This window comes from Dromaius novaehollandiae, chromosome 28 (genome assembly GCF_036370855.1).
Source record: "Dromaius novaehollandiae isolate bDroNov1 chromosome 28, bDroNov1.hap1, whole genome shotgun sequence".
Lineage (NCBI taxonomy): Eukaryota > Metazoa > Chordata > Aves > Casuariiformes > Dromaiidae > Dromaius > Dromaius novaehollandiae.
In genome coordinates, this window is record NC_088125.1 from 3,217,743 (window position 1) to 3,234,987 (window position 17,245).

At 55.6% G+C, this 17,245-nt stretch overlaps 2 protein-coding genes across 5 annotated transcripts in view; both read left to right on the forward strand.

Annotated features, from left to right (window-relative positions):
- The first annotated feature begins 495 nt into the window (after positions 1-495).
- On the forward strand, positions 496-2,881 carry ATP5MC2 (ATP synthase membrane subunit c locus 2). 3 transcript variants are annotated; one of them, XM_064498408.1, is made up of 5 exons: positions 496-648; positions 1,579-1,652; positions 2,114-2,191; positions 2,409-2,566; positions 2,646-2,881. In XM_064498408.1, exons 2-5 carry the CDS (start codon positions 1,614-1,616, stop codon positions 2,758-2,760), a joined length of 390 nt encoding a protein of 129 aa, XP_064354478.1. In that variant the 5' UTR covers positions 496-648; positions 1,579-1,613; the 3' UTR covers positions 2,761-2,881. The 3 variants fall into 3 exon arrangements, with proteins under 3 accessions (XP_064354478.1, XP_064354477.1, XP_064354476.1); XM_064498407.1 differs by having other exon boundaries at positions 544-639; XM_064498406.1 differs by having other exon boundaries at positions 575-648; positions 1,514-1,652.
- Positions 2,882-4,203: 1,322 nt separating this feature from the next.
- LOC112992718 (cyclic AMP-dependent transcription factor ATF-7) overlaps positions 4,204-17,245 on the forward strand; it is a 54,468-nt gene continuing 41,426 nt past the window's right edge. For both annotated transcript variants that reach the window (XM_064498377.1, XM_064498378.1), the window contains exon 1: positions 4,204-4,324. The gene's annotated coding sequence lies outside the window, so the exon portion shown is untranslated. The remainder of the gene's footprint in view (positions 4,325-17,245) is intronic.

The following is a 17,245-nucleotide window of genomic DNA, read 5'->3' on the forward strand; positions in this document are numbered from 1 at the left end:
ACAACCGCACAACCCCAGTGCGACACAACACCCCCGGCACAATCACACAACCCCCACACAACACACCTTCTGCACAACACCCACCCCGCACAATCACACAACCCCCCCAACACCCCCGTGTGACACAACACCCTGCACACCCGCACACACCCCGTGCAACAGAACCGCTCCCCTGTGCAACACAACCCCTCCCCCCGGACACCCCGGCGGGCTGGAGGGGACATAGAGGGACCCAGGCGTCCGGGAGGGCCACGGCGATGGCGGAACCGAGGCGGGGCCCAGGCGTCCGGCCCCCCCCTCCAGGCCGCACCGCCCGCCTCAAGATGGCGCCCGCAGCGCCGCTCCCGCCCGCCAGAGGGCGCCGCCGGGCCACGCCCCTCGCCTGGCTCCGCCCCCTCCCGCAGTACCGCCCCGCCCCCGCAGAGGGCGCCGCAGCCGCGCCCCGCCCCCCCGCCTGGGGCGGTGCCTCCTCCCCGCCCGCAGGCGACGCCGTAGTGTGCGCAGTGGGCGACGGCGGCGCTCTGGCAGGCGGAGCCGCGTCCCTCTCGCTGGTGCTTCCGGCCGGGCCCTCCGCCTCCCCGCGGCGGCGCTTCCGGGCGCGCCTGCGCACTCGGCCCCGCCGCGACCTGCCCGCTGCCGGTGCGCCAGGTGAGCGGGCGGGGGCCGCGCCGGGCCCGGCGGGGGGGTCTGTCGAGGACTCCCTACAGGGGACAACGGGGACACGGCGCCGGGGGCAGGGAGGGAAGAGTGTCCCCCCCGAGGTGGGGGAAGGGAGGGAGAGAGACCCCCCCCGGGATGGGGGAGGGGACAGAGCCCCCCCCCCCCGTTTTTTGTGGGGGGAGGAACAGGCACCCCCTGGGATGGGGGAGGGGACTAATACCCCCCCTTTGGGTGGGGGAGGGCACAGACACCCCCCTTTGTGTGGAGGAGGGGAAGGAGAGAGACCCCCCTGGGTGGGGGAGGGCAGGGACCCCCTTTTTGGGTGGGGGAGGTAATAGGCCCCCCCCTTTGGATGGGGGAGGGGACTGACACCCCTCAGGGGGGCGGGGGAGGGGAGAGAGACCCTTCCCACATGGAGGGAGCGGGGAGAGAAGCCCCTTTTGGATGGGGGAAAGAATAGCCCCCCCTTGGATGGGGGAGGGGACAGAAGCCCCTCCCATGTGGGGGAGGGGTGAGAAAGACCCCCTTTGGATTGGGGAGGGGGGAGAGGGACCCCCCCAGGGGCAGCTTGGGGTAGCAGTGTCCCCCCCCACACACTCTGTTTTGGGGTGATCGCTGGCATTTGAGGTCCCCCCCTCCCCTTCGCCACAGCCCCCCGCCTGCTGCCAGGCTCAGGGGGGGCCAAGCGCAGCCCCCGCGGGTGCCTCGAGCCGCCCCGGGCTCCGTCCAGGATGAGCTCCCTGCTCTCCCGCGCCGGAGCGGCTCCGAGACGTGTCCTGCCGGTGATTCCCTCGTGGCTCCAACCTCCTGTGTGTCCCCTCGTCCCCTGTCTGCGTCCATGACCGGCCCCCAGGTGACACCACGGACAACCGGGCCGCACCTCACCCCCCCCACCCCGTGTCCGGGTGTCTCTTCCAGCCGTGTCCCCCCCGCGTGACCCTCCGCCCCTCGCCATGTACGCCTGCGCAAAGTTCGTCTCCGCTCCCGCGCTGGTGAGTAGCCACAAATCCCCCCTCAGACCTCTGGATCTGGCCCTTCCGCGGGCGCCGGGCAGCGTCATGCTGAGGAGGGAGCCCTCAGGCGCTCCGGGAAGGCTGACGATATTTGGGGACACCGTGCAGGGCTCGGGGCTGCTCCAGAGGCGCAGGGAGCCCCGCGCGCTCCGGCCCGGCTGCTGGGCCGGCCCGGTTAAAGATCGTTTGCTGGCCGGAGCTGTAAGCTCGCTGGTCACTGTTCACATGCGTTTTGGGTGCCCAGGCCGGGCTCTGCCGACCGGGAGAGGGTGCTGCCGGCTCGTGGGGCGCCCTGAGGAGCCAAGCGGCGTTCGGGGGTCCCCAGGGTGGTGGTGGGTGGCTCGGGGCGGCCTGTTTGCCACAGGTCGTGTCCGTGGTGGGGCTTCCCCGCCCACGGGGGTGTCACGGCCCTGGCGTCTGACAGCGTTTGGTCCTTGCAGGTGAGGAGGAGCTCGCGGGTGCTGTGCCGGCCGCTCTCTGCCTCCGTGCTGAGCCGCCCCGAGGCCCAGACAGAGCAGGTAACGGTCCCTGCTCCGGCTGGGAGGCTCCTGGGTGGGTTGGGGGTGCTGAGCACGCCCCTGGGGAGAGGGAATGGGGAAGGGATTGTGCCCTGCTCATGGATTCAAGGAGTCCAGGGCTTCCCTCGGGGGGCCGGACGCTGCCACAAGCTCAGCAGCAGGGAGCCAGGAGCCACGGCTCCGCTGCGGCCGGCTCCGCCATGCTCCCGTCCCCCAGAGCCAGCCCGCCTGCCGGGGCATCCGGACCAGCACGGCCTGCCGGGACATCGACACTGCCGCCAAGTTCATCGGCGCCGGCGCTGCGACCGTGGGGGTGGCCGGCTCCGGGGCCGGCATCGGCACCGTCTTCGGCAGCCTCATCATCGGCTACGCCAGGTCGGAGAGGGCCTGGCTGGGGCGGAGGGGGGGCCGGGGGCCGGCTGTGCCCCACTGACGGCGTCTCCCTTCCCCGCAGGAACCCGTCCCTCAAACAGCAGCTTTTCTCCTACGCCATCCTGGGCTTTGCCCTCTCCGAGGCCATGGGGCTCTTCTGCCTCATGGTGGCCTTCCTCATCCTCTTCGCCATGTGACGGAGCCAGCGCTCACGCTTGTCCGGGCCCAGCGCAGCCGTGAACGTCAGGCGTGGGGCCGGGGAGAGCCCCGCTCCCAGCCCTGCTGTCGGGAAGGGAATAAATACGGTTCGAGAACGGGTTCAGTCTCAGAATACGGTTCAGTTTTTCGGCAGCCCCCGGGGCGCGCGGCAGGGACGGGGAAAGGCCGGGCGGCCCCTGCCTGGCGGAACAGCCGCAGCCGGAGCCTCGCGGTGCGGAAAGGGACCCAGCGGCGGGATGCCTGCCAGCGCTGCCCGGCCGGGCCCGTGAGCAGCACGGATATGTCTTGTTTCCGCCCCAAAACACAGGCCCTGACGCGGCGGGGAGAGCGAAGAAAGGGTCTTTGTTCGCGCTGGGCCACAGCCCGGCGCGCTGAAGGTGTTTGGCTTGGCAAGAAACCCCCCTTGGCCCCCCGGCTCACCCCAGGCCTCCTCCCCGGCCATTGTTTGTGGGGTTTCTCCCCATACTGGCTCTGTCCCCCCCCCATCATGGGGTGGGGGTGACCCACGGGTTGGGGAGTCCCAGGATTTGGGGGGTTGGGGTGTGCTGGGATATGGGGAGTTCCGGGATTTAGGGTGACCCAGGATTTGAGGGGAGGTTTAGCCCTGCCAGTGGGGCGGGGACACAGGCAGAGCTGTGTCCCACGTCCCCTGGTGGGTGTCCTGGTTCTGCCCCCCCCCCCCCAGCTCCCAGTGAAGCCCAGTTCTCCCAGTGTAGGTGGCTGCGGGGGCAACAGCATGGGCTGGTGCCTGGATTTGGGGTGTCCCCAGTTTCATGGTTGTCATGTCAAGGGTGCCCTGATGATGGGGGGTTCCTGGCATCGGGGGTGTCCCCGTGCCAGGGTGCACCTATGTTGGGGATGTCCCCAGTTTTGGGGGTGTCCTGGTTTTGGGGTGCTGGTGTCAGGGTGTCCTGGTGTTGTGGGTGTCTCCATGCTGGGGCGCTCTGGCATTGAGGGTGTCCCAGTGTTGAGGTGTCCCCAGTTTCAGGGTGTCCTGGAGTGGGGGGTGTCCCCAGTATCGGGTGCCCATGTTAGGATGTCCCCAGTTTTGGGGCATCCCGGTGTCAGGTTACCCTCGGCCGTGTGCCCGTGCCCAGCTGAAGGGCAGTCTGGGGACACGCTGTCCCCCGTGGCTTGTGTCCCCTGTCACTGTCTGTGTCCCCAAGATGGGGGGGCGTCTCTGTGTCCTCGGTGTAGGGAGGGCCTCTCCCTCGGTCTCTCTGTCCCCCCGGAGGTCTCTCTCTCGCTGTCCATCCCCCAGGGGGCGGGGGCAAGGCCGCCCCGCCCCCTCCGCGACTTGGCCACGCCCCTCGTCGCCCCCCCCCCCATTGGCCCCGGCGGCGTCACCGCCCCTCCTCGGGGACGCGGTGGGGGGGGTGGTCTCGCGAGAGTCTCGCGCGGGGGGGCAGGGGGGACGGCGCGGCGGGGCGGGGCGGGGCGCGGAGCGGAGGGGGGGCACGGCGGGGAGGAGGGAGCCCCAGCGCGAGACGCAGCCAGCGCGAGGCCCCGGCGGCGCGAGGCGGCGGCGTGGCCCTCCCTCAGGTAACCGGCGGCGCCCGGGAGCCGCCCGGGGCCCCTCCGGGCCGCGGCGGCGGGGAGAGAGCGGGGGAAGGAGGGAGGGAGCCCGGGGCGGCGGGGGGGCGGCGGGAGCCCGCGGCCGGCCCCTCCCCCCACAACTCTCCCCGAGTTTTCGTGAGGCGGCCGCTGCCCCCCGCCCCTCCGCTGAGTGACGGCGCGCTACGGCCAATCGGCTCGCCGCGAGGCCCCGAGTGGCGGGCGGCGCGGCCAATGGCGGCCTAGGGGGCGCCGCGTTGGGGCACGCCCCTCCCAGGGTGGGCGGGGCTGCTGAAGGCACCGAGGGGCCCGGGCGGTGCCGGGGGGGGGGAATGGAGGCCGGGGGGGGGGACCCTGGGGAAATGGGGGGGCTTGGAGGGTTCAGGATGGGCTATGGGGGGAGTCTGTAGTATTTGGGGGGCCTCGAGGGGTGGGAGTCCCGGGGGGGACTTTAGGCTGGCAGTCTTGGAGGGGGGGGGCCTGGAGGTGGAGGCCTTGGGGGGGACCCTGGGGCGTAGGAGGGGGGGTCTTGAGGGTTGCAGATATGGGGGCACTGAGGAGCCTCGGGGATATGGGGGGCCTTGAGGGGTTGCAGGTATGGGGGGGCCGGGGGGGGGCTTTGGAGGCATTCCCAGAGCGATATGGGGGCCCTTGGGGGGTTGCAGATCTGGGGAACTGCTTGGGGGGGACCCCAAAAAGATACGGGGTGACTTGGGGGGTTGCAGACATAGGAGCTTTGAGGGGTAGAGGGAGCTTGGGAGGGGTCCTGGGGGGCTGTGGGGGCCCCCTGGGTTGGGGAGCGGGGGTTCCCGGTGGCAAATAGATGTAGAAGGGGGTGTTGAGAGGGGACGGGGGCCATGTGGGGAGCAGCATGTAGGCTGGGAGGTTGCTGTGGGCTCAAAGGGGGGTGGGAGGTGGAGGCCTCTCCGCCCCATCCCACCCCATACCCTCCCGAGGGGGGTCAGTGACTCCCGCAGCACAGAGTAAAAGAAGACATGTAAATTAGTGGAAATTAGGGAATTAAGTGTCTTCTCCCCAAGCCTTCAAAAGTGGTTGGTTCTCGCTGTGGGACTTTGGGAGCTGAAACTTCTCCGAAGTTCTGGAAGCCGTGGGGCTTCACTGTGCACCTCCCGCCGGTGCTGTGAAGCTTGTGCCTCTTGGTAGCTCAAAATTTGTGGGTGAAGCCTGGGTCACTGCTGAAAGCTGTTTTGTCCCTCCCGCCAGAGCGTTGGGATGGCTTTCCTCAACTTTACTAAGGGAAAAAAGATCAGCTAGTTCAAATGTTAGATGAAATCTGCATGGCAACAGTTCTCAGCTTTTCCCTCCTGGCTATTTCTGCCTCTTCACTTCCCTGAGTCTCATTGCTATCTTTCTTTATGAAGTTATCCCTTCTTTCGCTGCTCACGTTCCTTCTGACGACCATAAAAGTGTCACTGACACTTCACTGGACTTTCCAATTTATTTCGCCGTATTACAGTGCTTTTTGGGCAGGGACATTCCTCTGCCAGCAGTGGTGAGCAGCACTGCCTGCAGGGATTGTCTGCTCCTTTGCAAACTGTTTAAATATAGTTGTCACCGAAACGCAGTCACTTCTGGATAGGAATTCAGCAGCAGTGCTGAACAACTGGCTTCATTAAACAGTTTCTTGGGTTGGGGTTTTTTTTCCAGTTGAGGTTAACTTCGTGGTTTAAATGCGGAGGAGAAATTTGCGGGAGATAAATTTAAACAGCCAGATTCCAGTTTGGAAAACGTGTAGGGTTAATGGCCTTGCTCCTTATTTCTTTAAAGTGAAAGATCATATTCACCTTCTGTGACATGAGTGGGGTAATAATTCTTGCCAGCTTCAAGGGCTGGAGAGTGTTAGAGTCCTTGTTTGCTGTTAGCGTGTTTAAAAACAAACAGAAAAGTAAGCTGGACTGGTGGAAGCGGCTAGCCGGCAGTTTGTGGGGAAGGTCTGCGGTGGTTATCTGCGCCTGGGATGGTCTTCTGTTGGAGTCGAGTCCTTCGTTTGGGCCTGTTATTTCTGATCCCAGAACTCGGCTGGAAATTGAGAAGCGGGAAGCTATTTTAGAAGCCGGCAGACTTTACTGCTTTGAGAACTCTCTTTAATGCAGCCATGAATTTCCTTAATTTTCATGCCATTCCTTTGGTTATACCTAATTGTAGTATGCTAAACACTTCCTCTCCCTTTTGGCACTTCTCCTTCAACTAACTGTAGAAAATTATCGTGTCCACCTTACCACTTAGCCAAACTATGCATCTAGTTATTTTAATCTTTCCTTGTAAATCAATCCTTCCAGCTGCTTAACTATTTTTTCCTGAATGCCTTCCAATTTGCCAATATCCTTCTGATACTGAATAGTTTAGAGTCGAGTGCGGTTTCTTCCAGCGTGTTAGAGACTGGGACGTTGCCTCCTTGCTCTCTGCCTCCTCAGATTATGAGGAGGGAAAAGCTTTGCGCAAACCTTGCGAATAAGATAAACCTTCCATTTGCAATTCGACTTTCTCTCTAACTCTCTAAGCAGCCTAAAGGTATTTCTAGAATTGATTTCTTATTCTTGCATGCTTCCATTTTCCCAAGGCTTCTTATTTTCCAGCCTTCGCCAGCGTTTCCCGCTGCGTGTATTCAGTGCTCTGATTTTTCAGCACGTTGAACTGATTTGTGCTGTCAATTCAAGTAGTTGGTGACTTACAGCGAACTTTGTTTTTGAGGCATGTGGTTATAAATTCGAATGCAAGGATGGTGTGGGAAGGAGTGTTTAGCTGTGAGAGATGGAGTTTATGCCATGGGACGCGGTTTATCGAAAGCTTTCGTGCCTCAGTTTCCCCTTTGTGTAAGGTGGTTATGGATGACTAAAACGGGCTGAGGACTTGACGTGGAAGCTGCCGTGAGGGCAGTTTGGCTTTATCTTGGTGAAGGAAGATGACAGAATAAGTGGCTTGAAACTGAAACTTCTCATTAATGCCTTTACTGAAATCTCTTCCCAAGCCCCCAGACCCAGGCTGGCGGAGGAGACCCCAGCTGTGGAGGACGTTCCCAGAACGGCTAAAAGTGGGTCCTTGGATGCCGCGCGGGCAGTTTTCCCTTGCTGGCTTTGAAAGATGGGGAAGTTTGGGAGAGGAAGCGCGAGTGAATGTCGGGGGACGGTGGTGGGAAGAAGCTGAGCCCCTGCCCCGGCCTCCGCGAGCGTGCGGGGGTCTCCTTGCGGGGGTCTCCTCGCGAGGGCTTCAAGTGGTCAGGACGGCGGGAGGATCTGGAGCTCTTTTGGGGGCCTGCAGCGGTGATCGGGGTGGCTGGGACACATCTAGTCCAAACCCTGTGGCTGCCTCTTTGTGGTGAAAACTTGTTAAAAAATGGCTTAATAAAATACACTCGACTTCTGGCAGGCCTCTCGGTGCATGTGTTGCTTTTTGCAGTGTGTGTTAATAGAGGATCACTGGGTTGGATTTGGTTTCGGACTGGTTTTCTGCTGCATCACATGTGACGCCTCTTCGCGTTCTGTTTGGGTTTATTTATCCTGCTGACTTTCTTGGGGTTGTATTTTTTTTTAAAAAACAGTTCCTAGCACCTAAAATTGAGGCCAGATTTCCAAAACTGCTTGTCCCCTGGCCCTTTTGCACCCAACTACAACGCTTGTGTTTTGAGAGGGCTTTCCAGTGCTGGTGGAAAATGGTTTTCTGTAGGAGACCTTCAGCTCTGGGGACCTGTTGCTTCCTGTAAGTTGATTTCTTTTTTTTTTTTGTTTTCCACCCCTTTTAAAGCAATTCTGTTTCTCCTTTTTGGTTTGAAGGAACTCGTAATACAATGGGCAAATGTTGAGTAATGCAGGCTGAGCAGAGATACAAACAAAGGTACTGGGCCTCCCTGGGGAGCTGGAAAGCAGTAGCTGTTTGATATGGAGGTGTGTAGGAAGCTGCCTATAGAGAATAAAACAAAAGCGCATTTATAGCCTCTCTTCCTTTTGAATTTAAGTGAGGTTTTAATCAGCCGTACGATGGTGAACCTCCTTGTCACGATGTACCATCTTTTTTTCGTCTGGCTGGTGAATGCTGATGTCGAGTCGCTTGAAATCCCCGGTGATTCAGCGTGGCTTAATTCTGCTCCTTCCCCGCTTCTTGCAAACACCTTGCGCGGGCAAAGGTGTCTCTGCCAGCGGGAGCAGGGGCGGGGGGATGCCGCTGCCGTCTGGCCAAGCTGCGTCCGGACGCAGGTCCGTGGCTCCGGCAGACACACACGCAGGTGGATGAACCCTACGGGCCAGTCCCATGAGTTATCCCCAGGCTGCTGGTTGGTGTTTGTGTGCTCCGGTGTTTTCTCACTCTTTAGAGCTGATACAGGAGAAGTTTGGCTTAGCGGTTTCTCTGAAACTCAATTTTACAATCTTCCAAGAGGTTTCTTGCTTTTTTCCTTTTCTTAGCCTCCCTGGTATACCTGGTTGGATGCGTGGTGATGTAGAAGTCAGTGGTGCAGAAGTCTTTTTATAGTACATTCTGTATCTTAACGCACGCCAAAGCATGACATTTGTTTCTTAAAACATGATTAATTCAGTGCCTTAAACAACTCCGACGCAGTGTGGTTTCACCGGCCTAAACCTAATGTTAACGCAGGCTAATTATTTAGCGGAACAAGGTTTTTTGGATTGCGTCTCTTTCCTCTGAGCTCCCTACACGCTTCGTTCGGGTGGTGAGAGGCCAAGCTGGCCGAGGCTCCCCTTCCCGGTAAATCCGGCCCATCGCGGTGAGCCCAGAGCGTCCTGGGCCGCGCTGAGGCCTGGAAGAGCCTTTTGCAAACCGGGGAGGTCGAAGATGCAGCCCGGAGCGGAGCCCCTGGGAGGTTAAGAGCCGCTTATCGACGCTTCCCGGCGAAGGCGACGCGTTGGGGTTACGGGCCGGGCTGCGGGGAGCCCGCGGTGGGCCGGAACGCCGCTCCGCTGTCCCACCCTCGCGCGAGAGGAGCAAGCGGCGGCGGAGAGGCAGTGCCAGCCGTTGCAAGCTGGGTCATGAATAAACAAAGCCGCTCTGCCAGCTCCGGGCCCTGCTACCCGCTGCGGGGATTTCTCGGGACGTGCTCTGCCGAGCCAGCCTGGCTTCTGAGCCCTCTTTGTGAGCCACGGCGACCGGCCGGATCCGGAGAGAGAAGCCGCACGCGGAAGAGAGGGAAATGCCTCCGGTATGAGACGCGTGTCCTGCCCGGCGGGCAGACGGAGCCTTTCGGGGGACGCTGCTGCGGGATGGTGCCTCGCAGGGCCGTCGTTAGCCAAACTCTCGCAGGGCTTTCGTGTTCGTGAAGGGTGTTTTCAGCCCTGGCTGGCAGAGGCCTTGTTCTGAATACCATTGTTACTATTAAAAAAAAAAAAAAAGGCAGTCTTTCACAAACTTTAGTATATTAAGGACTTGGCAGGACACGGACTTGGCAGTGGTAGGGAATAAGCAATACCCAAAAGAGCGTGCTTATACCTATGTAACTGCACTGAGCTGTGTTATACCCTTGAATTGTAACCGTTTCTAAACAGAGTGAACCAGAGGTGGAGCAGAACAGGGCTTTGGGGGTTTGTACCAAAAGCTTGTGTTGTTGGCGAGTGTGTAATAACTTTAATCATCTTCTGCGACAGGGAGAGATGAGGGGAGCAAATCTTCACGTCACCGAGCGATTGATGCTTGCAGTTATATAATATGGCAGGCCTTTAAAGGACTTGTTGCTGGAGGTACAGTCGATCGTGGTCCCCCCCGAAGATGCTAGAAGTTCTTACAAGTTTTGAAAGCAAAGTTGAACTGTTGCCGGTTAAGTCGAAATAGGTTGCATGTGGCCAGGGCAAACTTTGCCAATTAATCTTCTTGCAATTAAGTATGAAGTTTTCCCCTGTCTCGTGATGTTCCCCTTGCAGTGGGATCTGAAGGTGGTCCCGGCAGCCTCACGTGGGCCATCCGTGCTAGGATTATTTCCTTATTTTTTGAATGTTGAACCAGAAGCGGAATAGAGGGAGATGAGATCCAAACGCAGGCTGTCACCAGCGGCGATGGCAGCAAGGTGTCAGGTCTGGAGTTAACCGTTGCCTCCCTAAGGCGTGAAAGTGGACGCTTGCTTCAGCATTCCTCCACGAGGTGTAGATTTATTGTGCGAAAACGGGATTGAGGAAGTTTATCTGCAAACCTAATTGGATTAGAAGGCTTTATATGGCAGAGTGCTCTCGTGTACTGTTACAAACCCGGAGCGTTTATATAAGACCGAGCATTGCTCATCGGTCCAGCTCTGCTCTCAGACTAAGCCATGTGCAAAGTGAACATGATGAAACGTGATTTTTTGAACATAATCCTGTGTTTGTTGGCAGCGTTTTAATGAGCAAGTACGTTTTCTAATGGAGCTGGTGAGGAGCTCCCTGATTGATATTCGCTCCTCTTCGTTTGGATGTTTGCTGCGTCGTCTGAGGCATCGTTCTACCCCATACCGTCCCTCATTTGTTTTTGGAAAACTCTCCGTTTTGAATGCAGACAGATTGCCAGTTTATACGATCCACATTCAGGATGCTGGTGTCTTCCATCTATGTAAGGTTTCACATTTTGAATTATGTAAACTATATATAGGGAATTATCACTTTCTTCACCACTAAAATACAATCATTCCTAAGGTGGAATGCAGCACTAGTTAAACAACTCACAATAAAGTACCAGGTTGCTAGACATTGCTTATATTTGGAATATTTCTTACTCCCCTCTGATTTTAGGGCTCGCATATCAAATAATGACGCCATAAAATGTGTGTGCCTTTGAATGCTAAATAAATAAAAATGCCCACATGTGGTATAAATAATAACAGGTGGGACAAAATATTTTTACTTTATGGCCACGCACACATATGACAGCTTCATGCCTGCCTTTCCTCTATCCCGCCGGTACTATTTCAGTTATTTTAATTCATTCACAATAGCTTTATCCATAGGTAGCTGCTTACATAAGAGACTCTCCTGCCCTTAGCTCAGTGCAGCCTCGACGTTGAGCTTCTTCTCAGGACTGTTCACACAAAAGTGTAGGTAAAATAGTTTCAGCTTTGACTTGGGCTCTCAAGTCCCAGTGTCTTAATGTTCTTCTATTATTATTTTATTATTTTACTTTCATTGAAAGGTGGGCTCCTAAGTGGCTAAATAATTTCAGAAAATGGGGCTTCGGTTTCTAGGTCACTTAGGCATTTCCCAAGTAAAATAATGTAATCTCTAAGGTTTGTCATGACTTCCTTACAATTATCTCTATTCAGTAAGAAACAATGGGTCTCTTAGGTTTTTCTCCCTTTCTTAAACTTGAATTATTTCTCTCTCCTGTAGTAGATGTCTTGCAATACGTTTTCCCTGCTGTGAAGAAGTCTATAACTGAAGATGTATCACCGCTAATGGAGAAATACCAGGCGACCCAAGAGATGCAGTGCCAAGATCCCGAGGCTGCCTGTGTGCGTTTGAGTGTCTGTTTACTAAAACTCAAGCCCGGTGGAAGCAGTGCCAAAAACCTTCCTACCTGCTGACCTCTGCTTGGACCATCTTCTGCAGGCTGCAAGGATTCACTTGCTCCTGGTGTTAAGGAGGGAGAAAACTCGATTGCTTTAGATGGTAGGGGAGGTTGCGCCATGTCGCTTTGGCGTAGCGTCAGGTGCTGGCGTGCTCTCGCCTTGCTGGCTCTCGTCACTCTGGGTTCCTGCTTAGGCTAGACCTTGCCCACTGTGACAAATGCCCCTCTGGGTCTAGCCAGGAGGTGATGGCCGCGTTGGGCGTTAAGAGTGTGGGCTTGTCTGACCCCAACGAAGAGGCTGGGGGGCTTCCGTGTAGTTTGTCCTGTTTCAGAGGAGGTCCCAGAGCAACCAGCTGATGATGAGCTGTGCTCTGGACCTGCCTGCCGCTTGGGCCTTGCTGCTCATCATAGTGTTGAGGTTGGATCTGTATTTAACGGGAGCTGGCTCTTCCATAACGTGCTAGGTGCTGCTAAAGGATCCCTCTCTGTTACCTGTTGGGGTCTTGCAGTTTGGTCTCTTCTTGTGTCTTAGTGTAAACACCTTGAGGACATCCCGCAAAGCCCTTCTTCTCCCCAGAAACTGTGGGAGGGGAAGCGTGATTTTGGCATATGAGTAATTGGGTTATGACTTAGAGATGGTCTTTCTCCATCTTCTTGCCTGGGGAAATTGCACACTTGCTAGATTAGGTTGGATTTTGTCCTGTGCGCATCAAAGGCTCCTAGACCCTTTGGACTGATGCCATTTTGTATTAGAAACCTGATACTTGGCACCTCAGTAGACAAACCTTGCCCATGTCAAAGCAGGTTTTGCCAAACTGCAGCTGCTTTGGTTGTGTTCAGCGAGGATTAGTTAGGAGTAGATACTTGAAGAGCAGCAGCTACTTATCTCTTGGGAATCTGACTTTGAAGGAGTGGGAGGATGCGTGCTGTCAGTGAGGTGAAACCTGACCTCCTCACACCTTGGAAACATCGAACCTGAGAAGTGTGCGCAAGGCCTCTGCGTGCTGGCGTTGCTCAGCTAGACATCGGGGAGCAGAGGGACCTGCCGAAGACGGTCCCAGATCGTTGGAGCTTCTTGTGGTCTCACTTGCTTTTTCATCACGATGTCCCGCATCTTTCATCAGCCCCCTGGTCAGTTCTGTATTAGAATAAAAGCACGATCCTTTCCCCTGGGCAGTCCTGCGGCTCAGCCGGGGCCCAGCCGTGCCAAGATGACATGAAATTTTCTCTAACACCTAGCTTTGAAGTCGGAGGCCAGGCCAGATCTGATCTGGAGGCTGGCCAGCGCGAGGAGGCTCTTGGACAATCGAGCTTCTATAATGCTCTTTATCCCGCCAGAGCCTAATGCGAAGGCAATGTTAACAAATTACACTTTTTGTTATGGTAACAGTAAACTCGTTACTGTTTATAAGAGGGTTACAAACAGTCTAAGTTGTTTAGTTGGGAGGACTGGTGGAAGCTCTGCTGGGAAAAGCGGTCAAGCTGCCTGGAGCTCTCTCTGCCCAGGGAATTTGTTGATCTAACTGCAGGGGAGAAGCTTTTCTGGTCTAGACTAAGCTGCTCATGGCTGATGTGCTGGTTTGGGGCCCGTGTTATTCCTTTCGCTGGAGTTTGTTTTACGTTTGACAGAGCGCTGACAATGCCGCCCCGTCCCGTCGCTCGCACGTCGAGAGGAGGAGGGCGGCTCTCGTTCGTGGCTGTCGCTGCACGTGAGGTTTGATGCTTTTTTCCAAAGCGCGTGGAAATACTCAGTTGGTAGCCGGGCTGTTCGCTTGCCCCTCTGTGAACCGAGGAGAGCTGCTTCTAAAGTAGCTTTCAGGCCAAATTTTGTGCCTGATGGGGAAGGTGGTTGTTCTGATAGCGATGACCACAGCTCCAAGGCTCTGCTAGAGCTCTTGCAAGCGAGAAGTGAGGGCGTAGGGCATCTCCGAAACTACCTGCGGGCTCAGGGATGATTTTATGGTTGGGGGCTTCTCTACAAGCTTGAGGAGGGTCTAGTGCCCGAGTGGCTTTCAGAGCAGCGCTGAACACCCGCACGGGCACAGTCGGCTGGTGAGTAGTTGGACTTTGCTTTCCCCCCACGCCGTAGGTTCGCTCGTAATGACTTGTTAACTGCTGTATGTCTGTTGGAGATTTACCTCGAGCGACTTTCTTGCCAATATTCCAGTTTATACAGTTGGGTTTGCTTTATCAAGCTTATAAAGTATCAGGGTGTTACGCCTCTAAAGCAGGTTTTATAGCGTTGGCTTTTGGAGTTCTTTCCCAGATGACGATTTTAAGCTTTCTTCTAGCTTTTTTTTGTGACAAAGCAAACATTTTCACTCCTGCCCTCATACCCCAGAGTAGCTCTAAAGTCAAAGCCTAGGACTAACAGCAGCCTGCTCACTTACACTGAGCTTGGTGGTGGCCTCTCTCCGTAAAACTTAAAAGCTTTCGGGATGTCTCTCCATGTGTAGTATTTGAGGATGAAGGGGTAGATCTACAAAGAGATCTGGGCAGCGAAAGATGCAGAACAAGCTGTTTTGTAAGTCCCTGCAGGCACCTAATTCAGCTGGAGAGTCAGCAGCCGTTCACTGGTGGAAATTAGGTGCCAAGCTGAATTTAGAAAGTGCCTAAAAGCAGGTTGGGCACTTAACTCTGTCTCTCCTCCAGAGCTAACCCCGAGACTAGGAAGCCTAAATGTTCCTTTGTTCAAATGTTTCTTTTTTTTGAAGGAAGAGCTTGGCTTATTAATTTTTATCCCACCTTACGGCGGATTATGGTGCTTCGGAGCATCTCCGTGGTGTTGCGTGTTAATCCAGGGAAGTGCTGACGCCCGGCCGAGCGCTGCGAGAAGGACTGGGTGCCCCTCCGCGAGCTTTCTGGGTGCAGCTGCCCATTGCTGCTGCCTCGGTGACCCTGCTGATCCCGACGTGTTCGGAGCGCAGTGTGCTGAATATTCATTTTGATGTCAGGAAACTCGAGGCTGAGAGCTGTTAATGACTGCCCTTAGCAAAATAATAAAGCGCCTTTCCTGGAACGGTCTCAAAGCAACATGTTTCCTTCCTTGCATTTTAGTAGGAAATCTCTTACTATTTTTGAAAGCTTGGGGAAGTGCCTTATACTTCCTTCTTTTTTGGATAGCAGAGAAGAAATGGCCGTCGTAGTCTTGCTTTCCCTCAAAAAGCAGTTTGGTTTTTTGATTACAGCAAACCTTCTCTCTTCCAGCTCCCAGCGGCAATTACGGATTCTGTATCCAGTCTGCTGGGTTCTTGTATATTCTTCCGCAGCGAGGTGTATGCTACGGCACACAGATTCAGTGCAGCCATCTATAATAATCTAGTTTATTGTGGTTTTATCTCTTCTTCCCAGTAGCAGCGTACTGCCTGTCCTTGGGGCTTGGTCTAGCGCCTTGAGCATCATTCGTGTTTGAATAGGCTTGTTTGTATCGTGGCTCTGGTTGTTAACGCTCTTGGCATGGCTCCCAGGTCTCAACAAAGTTACCCAAATTGATCTGGGATGGCCTCACGACTCATTAGTCTGGCAGAATTAATCCCACGTAGCTCAGCCTCGTAAAAAAAGTTAACTCCTAGCTCTGTCTTGCATTCAGTTGACGTGCCAAAAGTGGGAGAATAGCGAGGAGCTCGGTGCCTCGAGCAAGGAGGCTTTTTAGGCTTCGCCTACCGTAGGAGTTGTAGCAGCCGGGTTGGACCTTGCAATAATCCTGGATCGTGAAGCCTTTTGTTGGAAGACTTTCTCTCCCTCTCTCTCTCTCTCTTTTTTTTTTTATTTTCTTTTTTTTTTTGCTTTATGTCGGGATTATTGTAAGAACAGTCTGATTCAGTGCTGCCTCTGCCCCTGCTGCCAGCTAAATACTGTAATTTTGTATAAATGCCATCGCCCTCCCTGGTCCTCCACCCTTCTTGAAAACTGTTTACCCGATTTAAAATGCCCGGGACAACTGCAAACAGGTTTTCTGCGTTGCCTCTCGGTGGAAAGACGTCTTACCTTCAGCTTGTTCTCTGCTTGTTCCAGAACTGAACCTTTGCTCTGACTTGTTGCCGCACGTCTGCGGCTGGTGTCCGGGATGGATTTCAGCTCTGACTGTGAAGGGCGCTTTTGTGCTTTGGAGGGTGAAATGGTTATAGTGTTCGTACCAGCACACGTCCTGCAGTAACACAGGACGGAGCGGTTGTACCCCTTGGGTTTCCTCCGGGTGTTCTGCTCTGCTTGCCGCTAGCACCGATGTGCGTGTCTGGCTGTGCCTCCTCGGCCATGTCCCTTGTCCTCTTATTGTGCCTTTGATTTAGGTTGACTAATTTCGTATCTACGCTTGCTTTTCTCTCTGAAGGGTCCCCACGTACGCTGGTGGAACGAGGCCGTTTCGGGGGACGGAGAGCAGCTCTGTGCAGCGCGTACGTACAACCGGCACGCAGCAAAAGCCCGGGCGGCTGCTGCCTGCGAAGGGCTCGCAGAGCCGGGCGATCGGCCCTCTCCTTCTCCTGCCCTCGGTGAGGAGCTCTGCCAGCCCCTCTCAGGCAGACGCTCTAGTCCCAAAGCCCTTGGTGACAGCCGTGGTGGGACGCCGGGTGTCACAGACACCGCGGGGTTGGCAGCGATGCTCGCTGTCCCTTTTCGCGGCGCTCGAGGAATTGGTTGTTCTTTTGGTAGGCTGCAAATCTGAAGGGTGAGAGATTGCAAGGGGAGAGCAAAACCTTTTCCTGGAACCTGAAAAAATAATCACAGATAAACTCATGCACAAACAGAATAGAGAGCGAGGGAGACCTGATCGTATCTAATGCGTTTTGCAGCTCTTTCTTTATTCAAGTCTTCCTAGAGGAGTAAATCTTAGCAGAGAGCCCTCTGTCAGCAGAGCACGCAGTTTGCTATTGTTTTCTGTTCTAGCTTCAGCCTATTTTTAGGAGGTGGCTTTGCAGCTTTTGGGGTTTTGTTTCATAGTTGGTGCAACCTCTAGCATTAATTTTGTGGTCGAATTAATGTAAAGTTTATCCTTATGATTTATGGCAATAAACCATAAATGTGCTTGTACTGGTGTACTGGTAAGCGCAGTCACGCTGGAGAGGGGAACCGTGCTGGGGAGCTGTGCTGGCACACTCGGAGCAGAACAGTTTTTGCATACACCCAAGCATTTGGTGGGCTCTGAAGTATTTCAGTTAGTCTCGCAAGACAGATGCGAGAGCGTTGGGCACTGAGCATTCCTGTCATAACAATAGTGACATGCGAGTACAATAGAGCCTTATTTTTAGAGCATTTTTCATGAGCTCTATCCCCCGACATTCAGCAGAGTTAATGACCGGGGAGTTTCTTCCATCTTAGTGCTGAGTTTAAGGAAGGAGGTTTTTTAATCAGGATTTGAGCTGGTCCAGAAAAAGCTTTCCAGCTGGCTGGAGCTACAGAGGCTCCAGTGCTGCGTGC